Source organism: Rutidosis leptorrhynchoides, chromosome 1 (assembly GCF_046630445.1).
Source record: "Rutidosis leptorrhynchoides isolate AG116_Rl617_1_P2 chromosome 1, CSIRO_AGI_Rlap_v1, whole genome shotgun sequence".
NCBI classification, from domain to species: Eukaryota; Viridiplantae; Streptophyta; class Magnoliopsida; order Asterales; family Asteraceae; genus Rutidosis; species Rutidosis leptorrhynchoides.
Window position 1 is genome coordinate 634,448,210 of NC_092333.1, and position 26,368 is coordinate 634,474,577.

The following is a 26,368-nucleotide window of genomic DNA, read 5'->3' on the forward strand; positions in this document are numbered from 1 at the left end:
CACTTTAGATCTTTGGATCTATTTTAATTTATGTTATGTTTTTTCCGTAAAATAAAAAAAAAATAGCAACGGCCTTTAAAATTGTCGTTATTGTGAATAAATATTTTGTACTTTTAATAATCACCAATTTAAAGTTATCATATAAGCACTATTTACAATTTACGATTACAATAAATTTATGCACATTTACGATAAAATTTTACATTTATTTTAACGTAAGGTTATCGTTAAAAAGTTCTAAAAAAATTGCTCAAGTTTTGTGACCCATATCTTGTCTTTTGGTTCGATGAATTATAAATCCTCTTCGATTGTCAATCGTTCACCGCAATTATTTGTTAGATATAGATCTAAAACAAAAGAAGACATAGTCATGCCCATATGAAGTTTTCTAGTTAATAGTTTATACAAGCTATGGGCAATCGAAATACAACTTAAACCATCCAAAATTGACAAATATAAAATGCCATACATGAGGCACCAAGATAAAACAAAAAGAAGATGCAACAACTATGGAAAGAGTACATTGTTTTTCCTTTCCCATGTTTGTTCTATACTCCATTCTTAACTTGCCTCTACTCGTTTTTCCCAATTGCAACACCTCTGAATTCATCGTTTTAATATCAACCTTGATCGTTTTGGTTACTCCACTTGTATTCTTTAATATGTGTTTAAAGAGGATGGTATGGCACATAGCCCATTATATTAGTCAGATTACAAACAACTTCATTGCACTTTGTCAAAAGGCTTAACATTTCTTGTGAAATATCCACTTTGGGTGTTGTGGTTGGAGGACTAATATTCGGTCGTTGCAAGTTATGAACAAAGTTCCCAGGGGGCGGCCGACGGGGCGGCGTTGGTGTTGGTTTTGCCACATCACTTCCAAAATTTAAAGATCGTGGTGGTGGCGGTGGTAGTAGTGGTGGTGGTGCCAGTGGTGTCCCATATTGCATAGAATTTGGTGGTTGTTGTGGTCTAGTAGTAACCAAACTAGAATTAGGAAGTGGAAGAAGAGGCAATGTTGCATTAGAAGATGACTGCTGAACAGCTTTTTGAATATTCTTACTATTAATATCCATTGTTGCATGAGTATTAGTAGAAGAAAAAGAAGATGCACCATTCTTGTTTTCGATGTTGCTCTTCATTTGAGTTTCTTCACCACCCAACATGAATTTTACTCGACCCCTACCGCCATTACCTGCTGACTCATCACCGCCTGATTTCTTCAGAATCGATTTCAACTGTACAGGAGTTGCGGGAACAACAGCTGGCGGCGGCAGTCTGTCTTCCGTGGCCGAATAGTCTTCTTTTGGGATTTTAGATGCTGGTTCAGACTCAGTGGGCCCCGCATTGCCAACATCCTTAAGGATGCACTTTACATCTCTGTTTCCAAATAAGCTACTACTTTCGACCACGAATCTATACGCTGACTGGGCACTGGCCTTGTTACGATAAACCACCCGACAAGTGAATGTTTTCCAAAATATACGAGTAGCTGAATGATCCATTGGTCCAAAACGTGCGAACCTTGCCTTCAGTTCATTATGGGACGGTAACGATCCACCTTGCGGGAACTTTATCATTAACATAGTTGGTTGCCGTTCTGTTGCTCGGTGTTCTGTTTTCTTCACAAGCTCGGGCCCCACCTTCTTCAGAGGAACGGATTGTTTGACGTCTCGTGCAGGCGGTTCATCGGTTCTCTTAATTAGCTTCTTATCTTTGGTTAGATTTTTAATATCAACAACCTTTTTCTTCTTTCTTGCAGCCATTTCTTCCTGGCGGTCAGATGGTCCCCGCTTACGCCCTCCTTTAGTCGGATCATCGGGTCTCCCTAAAAAACTGGCTTGCGGTTTTATAGGTTTCAATCCTAACCCATTCTCAGAAGGTTTACCAGAATGGGTATCATTTCCCTCATCATCAGCTTTCGGGGACAAGTTTAAACTTTTCTGAAACACAAGTGACCTAAATTTCATAAAAACCCGCCTTGTCTTAACAACCTTAACTTTCTTGATAGCTTGCAAAGGATCACGAGCGAGTGTATACAAATCCCCGAGTACCCGTGGAAGCTCAGTTTCGGTTCCATGCGGATCTTCAGATTGAACGGGTTTTTTATCTGAAACTTTTTCTTTATCCAAATCGGAAACCAAATGCTCTATCTTTCTCTTCTTTTTCTTCTCAGACAATACAGGTTTACCGGGGCCCACCTCTCCAATGGGACGTTTAGACACCTTCACTTTTTTTGGTTCATTTATAGAGCCAACAGTTTTATGGGGTCCAGAACTTGGGATGTCGTTTTGGGTAGAAGCCTTTTTATCAATTGAAGTGTTGTCATCTACTGAGTCATCACTTGTTCTGTCCTCCATTTGTGAAACAATCTTCTTGTCATCATCATCATCATCATCATCAACCTTGTTCTTGATAGTCTGAAAACCGGGGTCTCCAAATTCCAAGATAATGGGCGTGTTTTCGATACTAGCACCTGTCCCTGTTGAATCTTTTGAAGCTAAATCGTCAACTGTTAAAAAGACTCTCTTTTGCAACGCATAGTCACCAGTAGCAAGGGCCCCACCATCTTCAACATGAGCAAGCTGTTTTGCTTTGCCTTTCTCCTTTTGGCGTGCTACTTCTTTATCATCTCTCCGTTTAAAGAGATACTTATCTTTCTTAGTATTGTCTTTCGGCTTATTAGATTTTGCAGAGCTCTTTCCTTTACCTGAAGTGTCAGCAAATACCTGTCGCCCACTCAATGGAGCTGTTAAAAAACGTCAGCTATGTAAGGCGGATCAATTGAACCATGGGAGAGGTTTAAAAAAAGAATGATCAAAATCAATCAACTGAAAAAATAGCAGTAAACACGCTACATGAACATGGTTAGACATTATAATCTTTGACCCCTAATGAGGTGTTTTGTATGGTAATAAGAATTCATAAAGAATTTCATTTCCAAATTTTTGGTAAAACAGAGCGTGGAAAAACAATATAAAGAAAGAAGAAACCAAACTACCAAAGGAATGTCAACCCTATCCTTGAAATTACAATCATCTTGTCCCTTAATAATTTACCCAGGTCAGTGATAAACAAGGAAGAATGACGGAAAGCCCATACAAAAAAGGGCCGTCTCTTCAAATTTATAATACACCCGAATACTTTGTGTAAGAGCATATATGACAAGGCAAAACATGAAACATAAACTCTTGTCTGTTTTCTGTATCCAAAATTTTGATCAGTACTACACTTGAATTGATAATAGCAACTTAATTTAGCACCTATTTGTACCTCTGTATATAAAATCAAAGTTGAAAAAAACACATCTATCAAACATGAAATTCACGATAGACTATATAAATGGAGGATAGGCTCAACCAGACATCAAACTTCATATATGATACACCTAACCAAATACCTTTAAAAATAGCTGTCATATTGCATAAGAGACTAGATACAACTCTATTTTCCAAATCTCAGGAAGCCTATATATACTATCAAAACTGTTGGTTATACTTTAAGCATTCTGATAAAGTGCAACGACAATTGCTACACATAGTTGAGCTACATGCCCTACCATCATCTTTAAACGAATATCAATCCATGTCAAGCAGACTGAGAATATAAAATCTTAACTCCTAATTTCCTTCATTAGAGCAGGTGTTTATCCAAAACATACTACAGAGCCTGGGTGGCCACCAGGACTTCCAATGAAGCAAGAGGTCACGGGTTCGATTCCCTTCAAGGCAAATACCTTGGGGCGAGCTCCATTTAGTGACTGATTGACTAGAGGATGCTTTGCCTGGTAGCGGTGGAGGCCTGGCTTGCCGTTTACCCGGGGTTTACCAACTAGAGGGGAGCCATTATGGCTCGTCGCTAGGGGGGTTCCTCGTAAAAAAAAAAAAAAAAGCATAATAATTTAAGAAACTAAAAACAAACAACAAACATCATTTGATCAATATACCGGTATCAGTCTTCACTTTTCAGATCAAGAAAACATATAACATTAGTAGTGAATTATCAGTAAGTTGCAATAAACTGAGAATAAACCAAGTACATGAGAAAGAAAATCCCATGTGTAAAACTTATATAATACATGTATCAAAGTATCAATACCTTTAGATGGTATTTTTCGGGCCGATTCTAAAACAGATTCAGGTGAAGGTTGAACAGGATCATGACCAAATGCCTGTGAATACGTCTCATCGAATTCCTCATACACTGCCCTTCTGTAAGAAATGACATTAGCCTTGTTCTTTATAAAATCAATACTATCATGCTTAGTGCTTGTAGGTTCCAAAGCCAGCTGCAGCACAAAATCAAGAGCTGAAGCGGGCTGAAAACCGTCCCTAGCTTTACCAATCGCATCAATTGAGTACACAGATCCAGGTTCATAATCTGCCACGTCAACAGAAAAGTATCCTTCCACATCAGTCTTTGTAAAATTCTGTTCACTCCTACACATACAAGACAACCCGAGCGCACTCCTCCTACTCACCTCGTCCACTGCTTCTTCCACAGCCCTAACAAACGTTTTTGAACTCGTCTGACGAGACTTTTCAGCAAAATTAACATCAAACGGAATAAGTTCCGAAGGATCAAACCACCCGTAACTACTATCCCCGAAAAATGCAACCAACAAAAGACCATCCCTCTTCGATCTTCGCACCGAAGGAGTCGCAAATTCTTCACTGAAAATATGACCAGGCCACCAAGGATGAGATTTCACTTTCCCCCAAACCATATCCCCTACTTCAAACCCATGCCCACGCGACACCTCATTCGGCGACCTACTCGATCCATCCTCAACAACCACACTTCCATTTCCAGCAAACTCATCAAACGTTGAAATCGCATTCACCGGGCCCGATACTTTCGATTTCATTTCTGTTTTCCTTTGCCCTTTCTTTACACTATCATTTTTCCTATTTCTAACCACATCTAATTTTTTCAAACCCTTAGATTTCCTAATATTTACATCACTACCATTTCCTTCAACTAAAACACTATCGCTTTCAATATCAGTACCGTCTACAGTCTCGGCACCCGGCACAACTGTAGAGTTATCTGAAGGACTAACTGAATTTATAGATTCAAAATCTAGTTTAGCTTCTGAGCTACTAGCATCAATAACAGGTTCTGATTGAGAGCTAGGGTTTGTTCTATCGGATTCTATATCAGAACCGCTAACCATAATTACGCGGAAACTAAACGAGCCCTAGATAATTGAAATGGATATGATGATATAACTAGAAATGAGGTTGAACTCATGGAATCATACCTTGAACACCGATGTGTCTGTATGGGCGTGTATTCACAGGTCGAAACCCTAACAAGAGTTTATGATTAGTTTTGGCTACCGAAGGCCGTATTCCGTGAACGCGGATAATACGAGTAGTAATTACGCTGGTCGTCCCTGTGGTTTACCCCATTTTTCACGCGTACTCCCTGAACTTCTAATTTTGCATTGATATTTCATTGAATTGTATATTTTTTCAATTGTAGTCCTTCGGTCACTTGGTTGTTAATTTTTATGTTTCATCATTTTCTTTTAAAATTATCTAATTTTTTTCTTTTATGAAACATCATATTCTTCTTATTTTTCCAGATCCCTGTTTCATCTCAAGCACACCAAATTTTGTAACACCGTACTTTTTAAAAAAAAATCACATCGAAAGTATTTAAAGCATATAACATTTATATATTACAATAAAACTGGTGTTACATTTCAAAACAGTTATACATAGTTATATTAAACATTAGAGTTTTTCAGTGTGTCAAACATAATCAAAGTGCGACTATCTTCTTCCATCCCTAGCATGCAAACAATATAACCTGCAGGAGAGAAAATGTGGGGCATTAGCAAAACGCTAAGTGAATGAGATATCCTAACAGATATTATTATCAAGTACCAATCCTAGCTTTTGGAGATCATGCATATGGTCACGGACATGTGGACATAGCGTTACACATCTATCATATAGTATAGCATTACACATCTGTAACATAAAAAGCTAGGCAGCGATCCAGCTAACAAAGCAGCAATAGCATCAACAAGCTATTTACTAAAGGCACCAAAGGCACTACACTAACATAGCCTTACATAGCTATACAATAAGGGTATCAATAGCTCTACACGGCTATTCAATAATGCTATCAATAGCTCTACACAACTATTCACTCTCATAGCACTAACGGCTATACATAGCACTAACGGCTATACATAGCACTAGCGGCTATAAATACAAGAAGATCGTTGACTCTGCCAAGTCTACAACTACTAGATGATCAAGATAGAGCAATATTGATAGCCCTCGTTATTGTCACACGGTATACATCTCCTGACGTTTACATACGTCAATTGCAATATACTGTCATTACAATAACCAATGAGCCCAACCCTTCTATACACGGTTGACCTCTTCTGTCCCTTCTATACACGGACAGTTCCCACATGTGCACATAAACCACCTACAACCTCACGGTAGGTAACATCAATAATAATCGCAGTGTACCCTAATCAGGCATGCTATAGATTCAATCTAATCGAGCAACCTGATAACAACAGTATCACATACTACTTATAATTACAAGAGTAATTAACATGCATACATAGATAATCATAATATTTACTAGCATAACAATGGGTAGTAACTACAATTGTAACTAACTACCAATATCCATACGGATAGTGCCACTTGCCGATTACCAACAAGAACTCAGTGGTCTAATGTTACTAAGTCTTCTCCATTCCTTTATCACCTGAGAATATCATATAATGAGTTAGTATACTTCTCCAATCAATGCTAATCATCAATTCATACTATAAACCACGTCATATAACTCTACATTAATTATGTGACAAGGCTACATAATTGTCCATACGAAAACAACCCTCGTACGCGTGTAAAACGAAGCATACAAGCTATCATATCTTTTTAACCCCGAATAAAATCTGATTTTTTGTTTTAAAACCTTACCATTGGAAAGTATACCTCATTACGTTTCCAATGATATTTGATTCATCAAAAACAGAGTTACAGTTTGAAAGCTACGACCAAAACAAGTTTCACAAAATGCTGACAACCTGCAACCGCACGGGTGCATCTGCAACCGTACGGATACATCTGTATCCGTACGGTTACACCCAAAATGTTCTAGATACAACCCATACCCGTACGGATGCGCCCTGTATCCGTACGGATGATGTTCATAAATACCAGGTCGATGTTTTCATGATTTTAAGCCTCAAATCTCGTTTTTGCACTGTTTTGACACTAAAAATCACTTAGGAAACATACATAACTCATGTGCAAACATTTACCAATGCCAATTTGACACAAACAACACTTTTAAATCAATATTTGATAAAAACCCATTTGATATGAAACTTTGATAAAACCTAAATTAAACACAGATTAAGGTACGAAATTGACATGTAAAATACCTTGTAATGACCATGAAGTCATTGATAACAAATAACACAACTTGATTTGAACAATAAAACGAGATCTAGAGAATTAGGGTTATGGACCTAGGGTGTGTTTACGTAAAGAGGTTTCCAAAAATGGAAACTAAAACAAATACAGAGTATATATGTCTAAGGGGTTTCTTCATGGTGAGGAAACCTCTTTCGTGCCTCACACGGATATTTAACAGTTATATGAAATCTAACGTACCTCATTAAGCAGTCCTAATGAGTTCCAATTTAAATAAACAAATATGTTTTGTGACTCTTGTTACAAATTGGACCCAACTAAAACATCAAATATTTATAAACATATACACTACTCACATTTTATACGATTAGGTTGTCCTATTGAACCCAGATCTTGGGATTTCCAGTCAGCTGGGTTAGGTTTCCTTCATATAAAGCATCCGTTCAAGGGCTTTAGTCTCGTTCCACAACATAATCTCTTCTCAAACCCATGGTCGTCGGATCCGAATTGTAATCATTTAACTCTACAAAGTTAACTAATGGATCACAAGGAGAGAGAGTGATTTCGGCCATAAGAGTCAAAGATGGAGTCCATGGACCCATTTTTTTCCTAATTAAGTTTTATAAGTAAGCCCATTAAGTGTCGTCGATCGAAACCGAAAACTAGAACGTTAACCGAACGTTTTAATTAATTTTCTCGGGTTCTAAATTAGGTAGTCCTAAATATTTAAAAGGAATCCTAAAACTCAATAATTATATAAAATAATTATTAAAAGTTAATAATTATACGTTTCGATTTCTTAAAAGGCGTTTTTCTGGTTTTCACTAACCGTAACGGTATATAGCGTTTTCTAAGTTTCTCGCATACTTCTAAACCAAAGTATGAAATCAAGTAATATGTAACACATATTAAAACATATTCATAAAATGTTCTAAAAAAATTAGCATAGAAAATCATGAGAATTTTAGTAATGGGCGTTAAGTAATTAACGAAAAGTTAACGTAAAAAACCGGGTTGTTACAACGTGGGAACCTTTCTCGTTTTTGGTGATTTCAATTCCGTTAGATAAGAATATGAGAGGAGTGGCACTTTATTATCTTCGTATGATGCTCATTTATTTAATTCCCTTTTAGAATTAGCGAATCTTTTTGACTTACCTCAAGGAGTTCGGGCATTAACTTATATGAACAAACTGTAGTGACCCGAACTTTTCCATGTTTATATATATATTAAATGAAATTGTTATTTACATGATTAAGTGTTTCCAACATGTTACGCAATCAAACTTGTTAAGACTTGATTAATTGAAATATGTTTCATATAGACAATTGACCACCTAAGTTGACCGGTGATTCACGAACGTTAAAACTTGTAAAAACTATACGATGACATATATATGGTTATATATATAGTTAACATGATTTTATTATAAGTATGTATCTCATTAGGTATTTTAACAATGAGTTATATACATAAAAATGAGACTATTAATTTAAGAAACTCGAAAACGATATATATAACGATTATCGTTATAACAACGTCTTACTAGGTACATATGAATCATATTAAGATATTGATACACTTGGTTAATTATGTTAAATGATAAGTAAATATATTATTAAGTGTATTAACAATGAAATACATATGTAAAAATAAGACTACTAACTTAATGATTTCGAAACGAGACATATATGTAACGATTATCGTTGTAACGACATTTAACTGTATATATATCATACTAAGATATATTATATATCATAATATCATGATAATATAACAATTTAACATCTCATTTGTTATAATAAACAATGGGTTAACAACATTCAACAAGATCGTTAACCTAAAGGTTTCAAAACAACATTTACATGTAACGACTAACGATGACTTAACGACTCAGTTAAAATGTATATACATGTAGTGTTTTAATATGTATTCATACACTTTTTAAAGACTTCAAGACACTTATCAAAATACTTCTACTAAACAAAAATTCTTACAATTACATCCTCGTTCAGTTTCATCAACAATTCTACTCGTATGCACCCGTATTCGTACTCGTACAATACACAGCTTTTAGATGTATGTACTATTGGTATATACACTCCAATGATCAGCTCTTAGCAGCCCATGTGAGTCACCTAACACATGTGGGAACCATCATTTGGCAACTAGCATGAAATATCTCATAAAATTACAAAAATATGAGTAATCATTCATGACTTATTTACATGAAAACAAAATTACATATCCTTTATATCTAATCCATACACCAACGACCAAAAACACCTACAAACACTTTCATTCTTCAATTTTCTTCATCTAATTGATCTCTCTCAAGTTCTATCTTCAAGTTCTAAGTGTTCTTCATAAATTCCAAAAGTTCTAGTTTCATAAAATCAAGAATACTTCCAAGATTGCAAGTTTACTTCCAAGTTTTCTAAATCCATTCCAAGTAATCATCCAAGATCAAGAAACCTTTGTTACTTACAGTAGGTTATATTTATAATACAAGGTAATAATCATATTCAAACTTTAATTCAATTTCTATAACTATAACAATCTTATTTCGAGTGGAAATCTTACTTGAAATTGTTTTCGTGTCATGATTCTGCTTCAAGAACTTTCAAGCCATCCAAGGATCCTTTGAAGCTAGATCTATTTTTCTCATTTCCAGTATGTTTATCCAAAGAACTTGAGGTAGTAATGATTTTCATAACATCATTCGATTCATACATATAAAGCTATCTTATTCGAAGGTTTAAACTTGTAATCACTAGAACATAGTTTAGTTAATTCTAAACTTGTTCGCAAATAAAAGTTAATCCTTCTAACTTGACTTTTAAAATCAACTAAACACATGTTCTATATCTATATGATATGTTAACTTAATGATTTAAAACCTGGAAACACGAAAAACACCGTAAAACCGGATTTACGCCGTCGTAGTAACACCGCGGGCTGTTTTGGGTTAGTTAATTAAAAACTATGATAAACTTTGATTTAAAAGTTGTTATTCTGAGAAAATGATTTTTATTATGAACATGAAACTATATCCAAAAATTATGGTTAAACTCAAAGTGGAAGTATGTTTTCTAAAATGGTCATCTAGACGTCGTTCTTTCGACTGAAATGACTACCTTTACAAAAATGACTTGTAACTTATTTTTCTGACTATAAAACTATACTTTTTCTGTTTAGATTCATAAAATACAGTTCAATATGAAACCATAGCAATTTGATTCACTCAAAACGGATTTAAAATGAAGAAGTTATGGGTAAAACAAGATTGGATAATTTTTCTCATTTTAGCTACGTGAAAATTGGTAACAAATCTATTCCAACCATAACTTAATCAACTTGTATTGTATATTATGTAATCTTGAGATACCATAGACACGTATACACTGTTTCGACCTATCATGTCGACACATCTATATATATTTCGGAACAACCATAGACACTCTATATGTGAATGTTGGAGTTAGCTATACAGGGTTGAGGTTGATTCCAAAATATATATAGTTTGAGTTGTGATCAATACTGAGATACGTATACACTGGGTCGTGGATTGATTCAAGATAATATTTATCGATTTATTTCTGTACATCTAACTGTGGACAACTAGTTGAAGGTTACTAACGAGGACAGCTGACTTAATAAACTTAAAACATCAAAATATATTAAAAGTGTTGTAAATATATTTTGAACATACTTTGATATATATGTATATATTGTTATAGGTTCGTGAATCAACCAGTGGCCAAGTCTTACTTCCCGACGAAGTAAAAATCTGTGAAAGTGAGTTATAGTCTCACTTTTAAAATCTAATATTTTTGGGATGAGAATACATGCAGGTTTTATAAATGATTTACAAAATAGACACAAGTACGTGAAACTACATTCTATGGTTGAATTATCGAAATCGAATATGCCCCTTTTTATTAAGTCTGGTAATCTAAGAATTAGGGAACAGACACCCTAATTGACGCGAATCCTAAAGATAGATCTATTGGGCCTAACAAACCCCATCCAAAGTACCGGATGCTTTAGTACTTCGAAATTTATATCATATCCGAAGGGTGTCCCGGAATGATGGGGATATTCTTATATATGCATCTTGTTAATGTCGGTTACCAGGTGTTCACCATATGAATGATTTTTATCTCTATGTATGGGATGTGTATTGAAATATGAAATCTTGTGGTCTATTATTATGATTTGATATATATAGGTTAAACCTATAACTCACCAACATTTTTGTTGACGTTTTAAGCATGTTTATTCTCAGGTGATTATTAAGAGCTTCCGCTGTCGCATACTTAAATAAGGACGAGATTTGGAGTCCATGCTTGTATGATATTGTGTAAAAACTGCATTCAAGAAACTTATTTTTTTGTAACATATTTGTATTGTAAACCATTATGTAATGGTCGTGTGTAAACAGGATATTTTAGATTATCATTATTTGATAATCTACGTAAAGCTTTTTAAACCTTTATTGATGAAATAAAGGTTATGGTTTGTTTTAAAATGAATGCAGTCTTTGGAAAACTTCTCATATAGAGGTCAAAACCTCGCAACGAAATCAATTAATATGGAACGTTTTTAATCAATAAGAACGGGACATTTCAGTTGGTATCCGAGCGTTGGTCTTAGAGAACCAGAAAATTTGCATTAGTGTGTCTTATTGAGTTTGTTAGGATGCATTAGTGAGTCTGGACTTCGACCGTGTTTTCTTTAAAAATGATTGCTTAACATTTTTGTTGGAAACTATATATTATTAACATGTATATATTATGTGATATATTAATCTCTTAACATGTTTGATATTGTGTGATAGATGTCTACCTCTAGCACAAATTCCATTGACTCACCTAATAATAACGAAGAGTCGAATATATATTGGACTGATTCACAAGTTCCCGAAGAAGAACCAGAAGAAGAATCAGAACCGGAAGAAGAATCAGAACCGGAAGAGGAGGAACCGGAGGAGGAAATAGAACCGGTGAGGGAAATAATAAAACGGTTAAGTAAAAGAAAATCCTCAACCAACTGACCAAGGTTAATTATGGTCAATGATGTTTCCGCCAAGGAAGCAAAATATTGGGAGGATTACCAATTCTCCGATGAATCGGATTCCGACGAGAATTCCGATGATGTTATAGAAATTACCCCAACTAAATTTAAAAAGGCAAAAGAAAATAATAAGGGAAAGGGCATAAAAATAGAGAAATCTAATTCCAACCCCGATGAACTTTATATGTATCGTCAACCCCCGAAGCCCTTAAGTTGTAACAATGACCCTGGAACCTCTAAACCACCAGGTTTTTCTAAACCGTTGTGGAAAACGACGGCTCGTATTAGGGGAACATCATATATCCCTAGAAACTTGGCAAAACGAACCAAAACCGAAGAAGAAGAAACAAGCGAGTCGGAATAAGATAGTTGTATTCGTGTGGTGTAATATATGTAATATAGTGTGCTTATGCTTTATGATATATGTAAAAATTGCTTGTATTAATAAGTATTTTTTTTATGAATCTAACTCTTGTCTATTTTACAGTATAAAAACACAAAATGGATAGACAACCCAATATTTTAAGAGACCTACCCGGAGACATGATTGATGAAATCTTGTCTAGAGTCGGTCAGAATTCTTCGGCACAACTATTTAAGGCGAGATCAGTTTGTAAGACATTCGAAGAACGTTCCAAGAATGCCTTGGTTTATAAAAGGCTTTCGTTCGAAAGATGGGGGATATCACATTGGGAAATCCATAAGTTACGATGTGTTTACTTTGACGCATATATTGCAGGGAACCCAAATGCTATTTTACGCAATGGGTTAAGAAATTATTTTGACTCAATATATCCGAATATTGGACTTCGTGATTTAGAAAAAGCGGCTAACATGCAACATAAAGAAGCATGTTATGCTTACGGATTAGTAATGTTCGCTTCTCACCAAAGTGAGAACAAGAACATCGGGCTATAACTATTAAACAAAATGTTCCCACAAGTGACGGAGTCGGTAATTGGGGTAAGAAATGAGGTTTTTAGGTTATTACGAGACTGTTGGTCATTACGTAACCCTCGTCCCTTTGACGACGTTACAACACGCTGTCTTATCAACGGCCATAACGGTTATGTTCCACAAGACCAAGGATGGGAAGTAATCCTAGTAAAACCAGAATGCATGACTTGTTTCTGGACGTATGAATTACGTGTCTTTATTGCCTTTGCTGAACGACTTGTGTACTAGCTAGAATTATCTTCACAACCATCTTGTATCAAATTTATTGTGTGCTATATTTCATTCTATATGTAAAATAAGCGGTATTGTAAGTTTGTAAAATATTGTGTAAAAGTTTGAACGCGGAATATTATTATAATCATTTTTTCATATAGAATTGTAGTAGTTGAATTGTATATTAGCTACTAAGTATGAACTTAACGGGAAATGGCACCGACAACTCGACACACCGTGAATATGAACGAAGAGGAATTCCGTACTTTTCTAGCTTCAAACATAGCCGCAGTACAGGCTGCGCTACATATCAACAATAACCTTGGATCTAGCAGTACAGGAAATCATGTAGGATGCACCTACAAAGAATTCACTGCCTGCAAACCTTTGGAATTTGATGGAACCGAAGGACTGATCGGATTGAAACGGTGGACCGAGAAGGTCGAATCGGTGTTTGCCATAAGTAAGTGTACTGAAGAGGACAAAGTGAAGTACGCTACGCATACCTTCACAGGTTCTGCGTTAACATGGTGGAATACCTATCTAGAGCAAGTGGGACAAGATGATGCGTACGCACTACCGTGGTCAGCATTCAAGCACTTGATGAACGAGAAGTACCGTCCCAGAACCGAGGTCAATAAGCTCAAGACAGAACTTAGAGGGTTACGAACCCAAGGATTTGATATTACCACGTACGAAAGACGATTCACAGAATTGTGCCTATTGTGTCCGGGAGCGTTCGAAGATGAGGAAGAGAAGATCGACGCATTTGTGAAAGGATTACCGGAAAGAATCCAAGAAGATATAAGTTCACACGAGCCCGCCTCCATACAACAGGCATGTAGAATGGCTCACAAACTAGTGAACCAGATTGAGGAAAGAATTAAAGAACAGACTGATGAAGAGACCAATGTGAAGCAAGTCAAAAGAAAGTGGGAGGAAAACGGTGATAAGAATCACCAATACAACAACAACAACAGCAATTACAACAATAATCGCAACAATTATCCCAACAATCGCAACATCAATCGCAACTACCACAAACAGCCCAACAACAACAACAATAACAACAGCAACTACAACAATCATCCCAACAACAATAACAACCGCAACAACAACAACAATCAGAAGCTGCTATGCCAAAGGTGTGAAAAGTATCACTCGGGGTTCTGCACCAAATTTTGCAACAAGTGTAAAAGAAATGGTCATAGCGCGGCGAAGTGTGAGGTCTACGGACCAGGGTTTAACCGAACGAAAGGAACAAATGGTGTCGGAACGAGTAATGGCGGAGCAAGTAGTGTCGGAGCAAGTTATGCTAATGTAGTTTGTTATAAATGTGGAAAACCGGGCCACATTATTAGAAATTGCCCGAACCAGGAGAACACGAATGGACAAGGTCGCGGAAGAGTTTTCAATATTAATGCAGCAGAGGCACAGGAAGACCCGGAGCTTGTTACGGGTACGTTTCTTATTGACAATAAATCTGCTTACGTTTTATTTGATTCGGGTGCGGATAGAAGCTATATGAGTAGAGATTTTTGTGCTAAATTAAGTTGTCCATTGACGCCGTTGGATAGTAAATTTTTACTCGAATTAGCAAACGGTAAATTAATTTCAGCAGATAATATATGCCGGAATCGAGAAATTAAACTGGGTAGCGAAATATTTAAGATTGATTTGATACCAGTAGAGTTAGGGAGTTTTGATGTAATAGTTGGCATGGACTGACTGAAGAAGGTGAAAGTAGATATTGTATGTTATAAAAATGTAATTCGCATTGTACGAGAAGAGGGAGAACCCTTAATGGTGTACGGAGAAAAGGGCAACATGAAGCTACATCTTATTAGTAATTTGAAGGCACAAAAACTAATAAGAAAATGTTGCTATGCTGTTCTAGCACACGTCGAGAAAGTACAAACTGAAGAAAAGAGCATCAATGATGTTCCCATTGCAAAAGAATTTCCCGATGTATTTCCGAAAGAATTACCGGGATTACCCCCACATCGATCCATTGAATTTCAAATAGATCTTGTACCAGGAGCTGCACCAATAGCTCGTGCTCCTTACAGACTCGCACCCAGCGAGATGAAAGAACTGCAAAGCCAATTACAAGAACTTTTAGAGCGTGGTTTCATTCGACCAAGCACATCACAGTGGGGAGCTCCTGTTTTGTTTGTCAAGAAGAAAGATGGTACATTCAGGTTGTGTATCAACTACCGAGAGTTGAACAAACTTACCATCAAGAACCGCTACCCACTACCGAGAATCGACGACTTATTTGATCAACTACAAGGCTCGTCTGTTTATTCAAAGATTGACTTACGTTCAGGGTATCATCAAATGCGGGTGAAAGAAGATGATATTCCAAAGACTGCTTTCAGAACACGTTACAGTCATTACGAGTTTATGGTCATGCCGTTTGGTTTAACTAATGCACCAGCTGTGTTCATGGACCTTATGAACCGAGTGTGTGGACCATACCTTGACAAGTTTGTCATTGTTTTCATTGATGACATACTTATTTACTCAAAGAATGACCAAGAACACGGTGAACATTTGAGAAAGGTGTTATAAGTATTGAGGAAGGAAGAATTGTACGCTAAGTTTTCAAAGTGTGCATTTTGGTTAGAAGAAGTTCAATTCCTCGGTCACATAGTGAACAAAGAAGGTATTAAGGTGGATCCGGCAAAGATAGAAACTGTTGAAAAGTGGGAAACCCCGAAAACTCCGAAACACATATGCCAGTTTTTAGGACTAGCTGGTTACTACAGAAGGTTCATCCAAGACTTTTCCAGAATAGCAAAACCCTTGACTGCATTAACGCATAAATGGAAGAAATTTGAATGGAATGATGAACAAGAGAAAGCGTTTCAGTTATTGAAGAAAAAGCTAACTACGGCACCTATATTGTCATTGCCTGAAGGGAATGATGATTTTGTGATTTATTGTGACGCATCAAAGCAAGGTCTTGGTTGTGTATTAATGCAACGAACGAAGGTTATTGCTTATGCGTCTAGACAATTGAAGATTCACGAACAAAATTATACGACGCATGATTTGGAATTAGGCGCGGTTGTTTTTGCATTAAAGACTTGGAGGCACTACTTATATGGGGTCAAAAGTATTATATATACCGACCACAAAAGTCTTCAACACATATTTAATCAGAAACAACTGAATATGAGGCAGCGTAGGTTGATTGAATTATTGAATGATTACGACTTTGAGATTCGTTACCACCCGGGGAAGGCAAATGTGGTAGCCGATGCCTTGAGCAGGAAGGACAGAGAACCCATTCGAGTAAAATCTATGAATATAATGATTCATAATAACCTTACTACTCAAATAAAGGAGGCGCAACAAGGAGTTTTAAAAGAGGGAAATTTAAAGGATGAAATACCCAAAGGATCGGAGAAGCATCTTAATATTCGGGAAGACGGAACCCGGTATAGGGCTGAAAGGATTTGCGTACCAAAATTTGGAGATATGAGAGAAATGATACTTAGAGAAGCTCATAAAACCAGATACTCAATACATCCTGGAACAGGGAAGATGTACAAGGATCTCAAGAAACATTTTTGGTGGCCGGGTATGAAATCCGATGTTGCTAAATACGTAGGAGAATGTTTGACGTGTTCTAAGGTCAAAGCTGAGCATCAGAAACCATCGGGTCTACTTCAACAACCCAAAATCCCAGAATGGAAATGGGAAAACATTACCATGGATTTCATCACTAAATTTCCAAGGACTGCAAGTGGTTTTGATACTATTTGGGTAATAGTTGATCGTCTCACCAAATCAGCACACTTCCTACCAATAAGAGAAGATGACAAGATGGAGAAGTTAGCACGACTGTATTTGAAGGAAGTCGTCTCCAGACATGGAATACCAATCTCTATTATCTCTGATAGGGATGGCAGATTTATTTCAAGATTCTGGCAGACATTACAGCAAGCATTAGGAACTCGTCTATACATGAGTACTGCCTATCATCCACAAACTGATGGGCAGAGCGAAAGGACGATACAAACACTTGAAGACATGCTACGAGCATGTGTTATTGATTTCGGAAACAGTTGGGATCGACATCTACCGTTAGCAGAATTTTCCTACAACAACAGCTACCATTCAAGCATTGAGATGGCGCCGTTTGAAGCACTTTATGGTAGAAAGTGCAGGTCTCCGATTTATTGGAGTGAAGTGGGGGATAGACAGATTACGGGTCCGGAGATAATACAAGAAACTACCAAGAAAATCATCCAAATTCAACAAAGATTGAAAACCGCCCAGAGTCGACAAAAGAGCTACGCGGACAGTAAAAGAAAAGATATAGAGTTTGAAATTGGAGAAATGGTCATGCTTAAGGTTTCACCTTGGAAAGGCGTTGTTCGATTTGGTAAACGGGGGAAACTAAATCCAAGGTACATTGGACCATTCAAGATTATAGATCGTGTCGGACCAGTAGCTTACCAACTGGAGCTACATCAACAACTCGCGGCTGTACATAACACTTTACACGTCTCAAATTTGAAGAAATGTTTTGCTAAAGAAGATCTCACTATTCCGTTGGACGAAATCCAAATCAATGAAAAACTTCAATTCATTGAAGAACCTGTCGAAATAATGGATCATGAGGTTAAGAGACTTAAACAAAACAAGATACCGATTGTTAAGGTTCGATGGAATGCTCGTAGAGTGTAACATCCCGCATTTTTCCGTTAAATTATTTTAACGCCCGTTTTTTTTAAAAAAATATCCTTCGTAACTAAATTCGTATCCTCCGTTAGCTAACATTCTTAATATTTTTCCGTTATTGGATTTTAACAACCTCCGTTAATACGCGTTTTAAAATATTCCGTTTAGGTAATTCCCGCACCCGACTACAAACTCGAGGGACTAAAATTGACACGGGGCAAACTAGTTGACTAGGTCAACTAGTCCACCCCAATCACCACCATTCAACCATCCCCCTCTTTCTCTCTTTCTCTCTAGCAAGAACACACACACATTTACCAAATTCATTCAATCATCATCTAAATTCGATCTAGGAGGCTTACAACAAAATAAATTACATATTCGTGATCCTCTCTTCATCCTCTTCATTTTGGTACCAACTTCATCTCGTTTGGGTAACATTTCTAAAACTCTAGATTTCTCTAAATTCGTGTTTTTGACTTGAAATGGTGTTAGTTAGTGTCTATGGCTCATTGTGATGTCGTGTATATGATTATTATGCTCGATCTCGTTGTTTTAGTGTAACTAGCATGAACTTGAATTTTGGTGTGTTGTTCTTGAATTTTGGATGATCATATGTTGTTAGATGTTAAAAGTTCATGTTCTAATTGTGTTCCTAGTATCACTAGCTTCAATTTGATGTGTAGGTTGCATGAGAAAACTCCATAAACTTGATTAGTGATTTTTGGTGAATTTGGGTTAGGGTTTGATAAGCTTGAAATGAATAGATGATACATTGAATGCCATGAATTATTGTTAGTAAGTAGTTAGTTGTATTGTATGCTCGATTACCTACAAAACAGCGTGTTGTATGTATGCATTAAATGCCCGAATCATAAATGTGCACTTATCAAATTCGAGTATTGAATGTGTGCATTAATTGATCATTTATTTTGGAAAGCCGATTGTTACAAATAATGTTTTTGGTTGGTGAAATATACTTAGTTGTGTTCTTTGTCAAATTACCTTTCTAACGATATAAGGTGCGAGTTCTAAGAGTTAGCGGTTTGTAATTTATGCTTGAAAGAGTTTTGATTTGGGACTTGAACAATTGAGACTGACCAGGTACCAGCGCATGGCCAATGCCGCGGCGCGGCCAGCTTATGTTGCGGCGCGACATAAGCCGTGGTCAGGTTCTGACCACCATGTCCAAATTACGAAAAATGTTTGGCATACTATGGACCTCCGATTCACATGAAACTTGTTCTAACATGCTCATATATGATTAAAAACCTCAGAAAAATAGTTCGGGACCCGACCCGAATGTGTTGACTTTTTTTGTTGACTTTGACCCGACCTAAGTTGACTTTTAATCAAACTTAACCAAATATTTGTGCAATCGTTCTAACATGTTTTTATACTTGTACCTTGCATGAAACATGACAATTTGATTCACATGCTATTATGATCGAGTCTTAACGAGCCATAGGACTAATTGAACATCTTTGACCTATCGTGTTTACCGTTATTGATACAACCTATTGTTGAGGTCAAGACTAGCATTGTTCTTTGCACACGTTTACTTGTTGAAGTACTTTACTACTCGTGCACTCAAGGTGAGATCATAGTCCCACTTTTACTCTTTTTGAACTTACATTTGGGATGAGAAAACATAAACATTTCTTTACTAAGTGAACACAAGTACACGAAAACAAACATTCTACATACGAGTTTAGAACAAAATCCTCAATTCGATTATCATTAGTTACACTTGCCGGGTTTAAGCGAGAACTTATGTTGTATGGATCCATATGGGTTTGACAAACCCTCATTCAAACGGTTCGCTACCGTTTACGAATGAAATATATTTTCGAGAAACAGTGTATGTTCTAGCACTAAGTGATGGGGTTCAATGGGAGAAATGTTAAGCATTGATAATTGGGTGCTCGTGAAACAACTTTTGGAATGGTTAACTATTAATTCGATGTTGCAAATCTTGTGGTTCAATCTACTTATTTACTCACTTACTTACTTAAACCTATGATTTCACCAACGTTTTCGTTGACAGATTTCTATGTTTTTCTCAGGTCTTTGAACGATATGTGTTACATGCTTCCGCTCATTATTTTGATACTTGCTTTGGATGTCGAGTATTTATGCATACATGGAGCATCTTTTGGCTACTTTTAAATTGTGTCGCATAGGTTTCATTTGTACTTATAACTTTGTAATGTAACTTTTGGATGAACAATTCTTGTAAACTAGGGAACACTCTTTACTTTTGCAATGAATGCGACATATTTTGGTCAAACGTTATTTTAAAGACTTATGACCACGTAACGGGACCTAAGTAGTCGGCGCCGTCAAATGACAATTTTGTCGGGTCGCTGCAGATGGTATCAGAGCGTTGGTTGTAGGGATTTAGAGTTCATTGGTGTCAACCCCGAGTCATAGGGTACATTAGTGAGTCTAGACTACAACCGGCATATAGACTTGGAGTAGGAATTACTTGACTACTTGTGCATTTATACTCGATCTCTTCTATTCACATCTAACTCTTATTCTACCTTAATCTCACGTGGTTGATTTGATTGACACGCCACCTTGACTATCTGAAATGATGTCGAATGCACATATGAATCAGGGTAATATAATTTCCGGGATTATATTACGGTGACTCACATGAACATTCCGACATTATGACATAAAGAATTTAAGGCGAGTCAAGGAAAAATTTCCTCTTTATCTTGATTTCCATATCACGATTAGTATTATTGATAATACTAAACAACGGTATTCTTGTGTCATGAAGGAACAATGGCTCACCAAGGTCAACCCAATACTCCTTCCGAAACTCTCGAACAAGCTCTTCATCGAATGATAACCACCGCCGTGGGTGCGGCCGTGGCCGATCACTTTTCCAACAACAATAATCATGGAGCTGGTAATTCAAACGAGGGGTGCTCCTACAAGAACTTCATGGGGTGCAAACCTCCCACTTTCGATGGAACCGAGGGACCGGTTGCTCTCACCAGATGGTTTGAACAAACGGAAGCCGTTTTTAACATAAGCGGTTGTCGGGACCAAGATAAGGTCAAGTTTTCCACCCTCACTCTCACCGGTATTGCTTTCTCATGGTGGAACACGTATGTACAATCGGTGGGTATCGATGAAGCCCACGCACTCTCTTGGACCGAACTAAGAGAAAGAATGATCACCGAATACTTTCCGCGCGACGAAACTCGAAGGCTCGAACAGAGGCTAAGAAATTTACAAACGGTCCGGAATGACCTCGAAGCTTATAATCAACGGTTTGCTGAACTAGTCTTAATGTGTCCAAACCTCATGACTCTCGAGTCCCTAAGAGTTGAACTTTACATGGATGGCCTTCCGAAGAGCATTCAACACAGGGTAATGTCATCCAAACCCGCCAACCTACAAGAGGCTTTAACGATGGCTCGCCAATCTATAGAAACGGTGGATGAAATTGAAGCACCGGCACCAACGGCCGAGGACCAACCAGGTAACAACAAAAGAAAATGGGAAGCCTCTCAATCCAGCAACTACAACAGCAACAACTTTGCCAAGGAACTTTTCATCTCCGTCGGCAAGAAAAGTTATGCTGGAACTCGACCTTTTTGCAACAAATGCCACAAGCATCACTTTGGTGAATGTGGCAAGCTAATTTGCCACCGGTACCAGGGAAGTGGTCATATTGCCAAATATTGTGGAAGTACCGCCCCCGTCAGTCAAAAGGGACCCAACACACAAAAGCCAGGTGTTTGTTCGAATGTGGCCAACCGGGTCATTTTAGGAATGCATGTCCAACGAAGAAAGCCAACCCCAACACACGCGGCCGAACTTCCAACATTAGCACCGAGGATGCTCGAGACGACATGAACTAGTCACGGGTACGTTTCTTCTTAACAACTCCTATACTTCATGTTTATTCGATTCGGATGTCGATAAATGTTTTGTATCCAAGGCTTTGGAGCCTACTATTTGCACTCCACCACCCCCTAGATATTACTTAGGCCATTCAAGTGACCAACGGAAAACTATTGCGTACCGAAAAATTTATCGGAGAGTGTACGTCAAACTTATTGGGTAGGTAATTTGAACTTTGATTTGACATCTATAGAACTAGGGAGCCCAAAACCTATACGTTAGGAAGGGAATGTTTTCCCCACATATATGTGATTTTAGTGAACTAAATAATTTCCGTTTAAGAACCGATATCCTCTTCCCCGTATCAACAACCTCTTGAACCGTTACACGGATCTCGCGTATATTCTAAAATCGACCTTCATTCTGGTTATCATCAATTGAGGGTTAAGGTAGAAGATGTCTCCTAAACCGCTTTCCGAACTCGCTACGATAGTTATAAATTTCTTTTAGTGCCGTTCAGTTTATCTAAGGCTCCGCCCGTATTCATAGACCTCCGGAATCACGTATGCAAACTTATCTAGACAAATCCGTTACCGTACTTATAATTTTAAGCTATTCAAGCGGAAAGGAAAAACGAACAACGTCTCCGTCTTACGCTCGAACTCTTGAGAAAAGAGCAACTCTATGCCGAATTCTCCAAGTGAGAATTTTGGTTAAACGAAGTCCAAATTCTAAACCATATTGTTAGTGGTCAAGGTATTACAGTAGATCTCGCAAAAAAAAAAAAAAAAAAAAAATTTGAATTAATTAATTAATTTTGGAGAAACCCTCACGACTCCGACTTGTATTCGTAAAATTTTGGATCTCGCGATTATTACCAAAGATTAATTTCCGATTTTTCCCGTATCGCTCGTCCTCTAACCTCGTTAAAGTACTAAGGAAAAAAAAAATTAAACATTTTCCGTGTCCGGACTTTGAACGTGATTTTTCGCACCAACCTTACTAGATAAATTCGTGTGGCACAAAATGGAACTCAAATATAGAAATACTTCTACGTGAACGCCTGAAAGGCAACCCCTCTCGACTCGAAATCAAGGAAGCTGAAATTCGTTATTTTACACGGAGAATTTGAATACTTATTTATGGATCTGATCAATCTTCTCGTCATCGCGTACCACGATACATAGCTCTGCTATTTCACTATTACCGTCTGATATTACTGAGGCCAAAGATAACACACAATCCAAGGATACCCCTTTCTTCTTTGACTTAACGTCCTTGTGCCTCTGTTATACGGCCAACTACTACTCAACCCCGAGCTATACAACTACGTGTACTATCTCGTTTCCCACCAAGTCTCAACATTTGGCCACTAGATGCGCGATATGGCTACCTCAAAATGTGAACTCATCCTATTCTAAGTTCTCATTTCACTCCTATCTTTTCGCTCGTACTTCCGTATACGGAAACCTTTTTATATAATTTCTCAATGGAGAGAGAGACTCTTCACGTGTTACTAGTATTCGCCACGAGGGTGACTAGCCCTTACGAACATTTTTCAGTAGCCGACAAGAAACCTGTTCCAACAAACGCTTTCGAACCCTAACTAACTTGTCCAAGCATATCTTAAGAAATTATATTCCAACACGGTGTATCATTGTCAATTATCCCGGATCGAAAATACTCGTTACACATCTTGCTTACAAGAAGCCTTCGGAACACGTTTAGACGTGAGTACTGCGTATCTTCCACAAACAGACGAGCTAAGCAAACGAACAATTTACATCTTGGAAAGACATGTTACAAACTTGTATTGTCGCCTTTAGTTGATCCCTCTTACAACAGTAGTTACCACTCGCGTGTTAACGCGCACTTTTCGAAACTTTATATAACCACAAATGTTGTTCTCCTATTCGTTGGACCGAAGTAGGTGACAAGAAAATCATCAGATCCGAAATCATTCAAGAAACAACCTTTGAGATAGTTCAAGTCCGAGAAGGGCTCAAGACGGCCCGTGGTCGCCAAAGGAGTTATACCAATGTTAGATGAAAATCTCTCAAATTTAAAGTCAGTAACCGTGTAATATTGAAAACCACACCTTGGAAAGGTGTAATCCGTTTCGGGAAATCGAGGAAATTTATATCCGCAATATTGATCCTTTTGAAATCTTGGGGCGTCTTGGAACCGCTTCCTACCGTTTAGAACCTCCGACTCAATTAAGTTTCCGTTTACCTTACGTTCCATGTAACAAACTTAGATACGTGTCCTGCGGAACAGGAACGTGCTATCCTTCTAGATAAACTTACTATTGATGACAACTCCTCTTCGTAGAAAGACCGGTTGAAATTGTGGATCGTAAAACCAAGCCTTAATACAACATAAAACCCCGACTGTCCAAATTCGTGGGAATGCCCAAGGACGTATCTTCACTTATTCATAGCATTGACAATGCAAGGTCTCAAGGAAGAGACATCGACTATTACTTCCAACTAAATTTCGGGACGAAATTTCTTTTAAGGTGTGGGTAATGTAACATCCCGCATTTTTCCGTTAAATTATTTTAACGCCCGTTTTTTTTTTTAAAATATCCTTCGTAACTAAATTCGTATCCTCCGTTAGCTAACATTCTTAATATTTTTCCGTTATTGGATTTTAACAACCTCCGTTAATACGCGTTTTAAAATATTCCGTTTAGGTAATTCCCGCATGTAACGACCCGGAATTTCCGACCAAATTTAAACCCTAATCTCTATATGTTTCCGACACGATAAGCAAAATCTGTAATTTTGAGTCTAGAAAGTCTGAAATCTTTATTTAGATAATTAGTTACCCTTTGACCCTGCCTGTGATTCACGAACCACTGTTTACTTATATGTGTAAAAAAAAAAATAATAAATAAATATGTGTATCTATATATTAACTTGAATTACGTTAATAAACTATCATATGTTTTTGGTTATTATAAATAAATGTGTGAAATAAAAATAGGTAGTAATGAAAACTATTATTTTATTTTTATATGTATATATTTATATATACATGCATTACTTGATAAATATAATGCATACTTTAAATTTCTTTATTTCTAAGTGTATATTTAATATATTTATTTATGTAATAAAAACTTGTAATTAAAATGTAATTATAGATATATTAGGATTTTTAACATTACCATTATTATTATTATTAATGATATAATTATAAATACCATAATAAGAATGATTAAAATATTAAATTAGTTGCAATTTAAAATTTTTTATTTATTATTATTATTATTGTTATAATTATCATTATCATTCTTTTTACAAGAATAATACAATTTATTATTATCATTAATATAACTAATATTATTAGTATTATTAGTTAATAATTATTGATATAAAAAAATATATATAATAAATAAATATTGATACGTATTTTATTTCCATATCTATCTGATTGAATTTTTTTTATGTCTTCTTCTTCACTTGCGAATCTCTTGTCGACCACCAACATATCAATAATCGATCTGTCTTTATCAATCTATCCATCAATCGAATTACTCCACTGTGATTATCAATTTATAGCTGTATCCTTTAGCAAAAACCTGATAAAAAAAAACATACAAATTTAAAGAGAACCCAGTACCTGCTCACTTCATTTTTTTTTTTCTAAAGGCTCAATTTCGGACTTTAATCAAAATTGGTGAATACTATCATGTTGGTAATCAATTACATGAATTGTCTGCACAATTCTCAACCTTTAACTCTTTACATTCAGCTTGAATTTTTAAATCAAAATTTAGAAATAAAAAGTTAAGGAAATCGATTTTTAGGAAATTCGAATTCCAGTAGATATTCCTGTCTCAATTGAAGATGGGGAAATATTCTGGTAATGATTTGAAACCTAATTTGTATTGAAAGTTTCGTCCAAAACAAACTCGAATTCAAAATCATGATTTAGTGGTTTATTTATTTATTTATTTTTTTTTTCTTTCTTTACGAATGCAACTGGATTGCTGTTTCTTTTGTTAATTTTATTTTCTCACAACCTAATAATTCGGTTTTGATTATAAAATAAAAACGTATTTTTTTTTAATCGCTGTTATGAGGTCAATTAGGGTTCTGGTCGATTGAATCTATAAGGAAGAAGAAGCACAA

The 26,368-nt window shown here is 36.6% G+C and overlaps 1 protein-coding gene across 1 annotated transcript; it reads right to left on the bottom strand.

Moving 5' to 3' along the window:
- Nucleotides 1-348: 348 nt before the first annotated feature.
- Nucleotides 349-5,320, bottom strand: LOC139885664 (PWWP domain-containing protein 1-like). Its single transcript, XM_071869412.1, has 2 exons — nucleotides 4,099-5,320; nucleotides 349-2,749 (listed from the first exon to the last, which is right to left on the bottom strand). The coding sequence occupies exons 1-2, from the start codon at nucleotides 5,174-5,176 to the stop codon at nucleotides 669-671; spliced, it is 3,159 nt and encodes a 1,052-aa protein (XP_071725513.1). The 5' UTR covers nucleotides 5,177-5,320; the 3' UTR covers nucleotides 349-668.
- Nucleotides 5,321-26,368: the final 21,048 nt, after the last annotated feature.

Coding starts and splice junctions, on each gene's coding strand:
- LOC139885664 (XM_071869412.1), bottom strand. CDS start 5,176: ATGGTTAGCGGTTCTGATATAGAATCCGATAGAACAAACCCTAGCTCT. Junction 2,750..4,098: donor CCGAAAAATACCATCTAAAG/GTATTGATACTT, acceptor GTTTTTTAACAG/CTCCATTGAGTGGGCGACAG.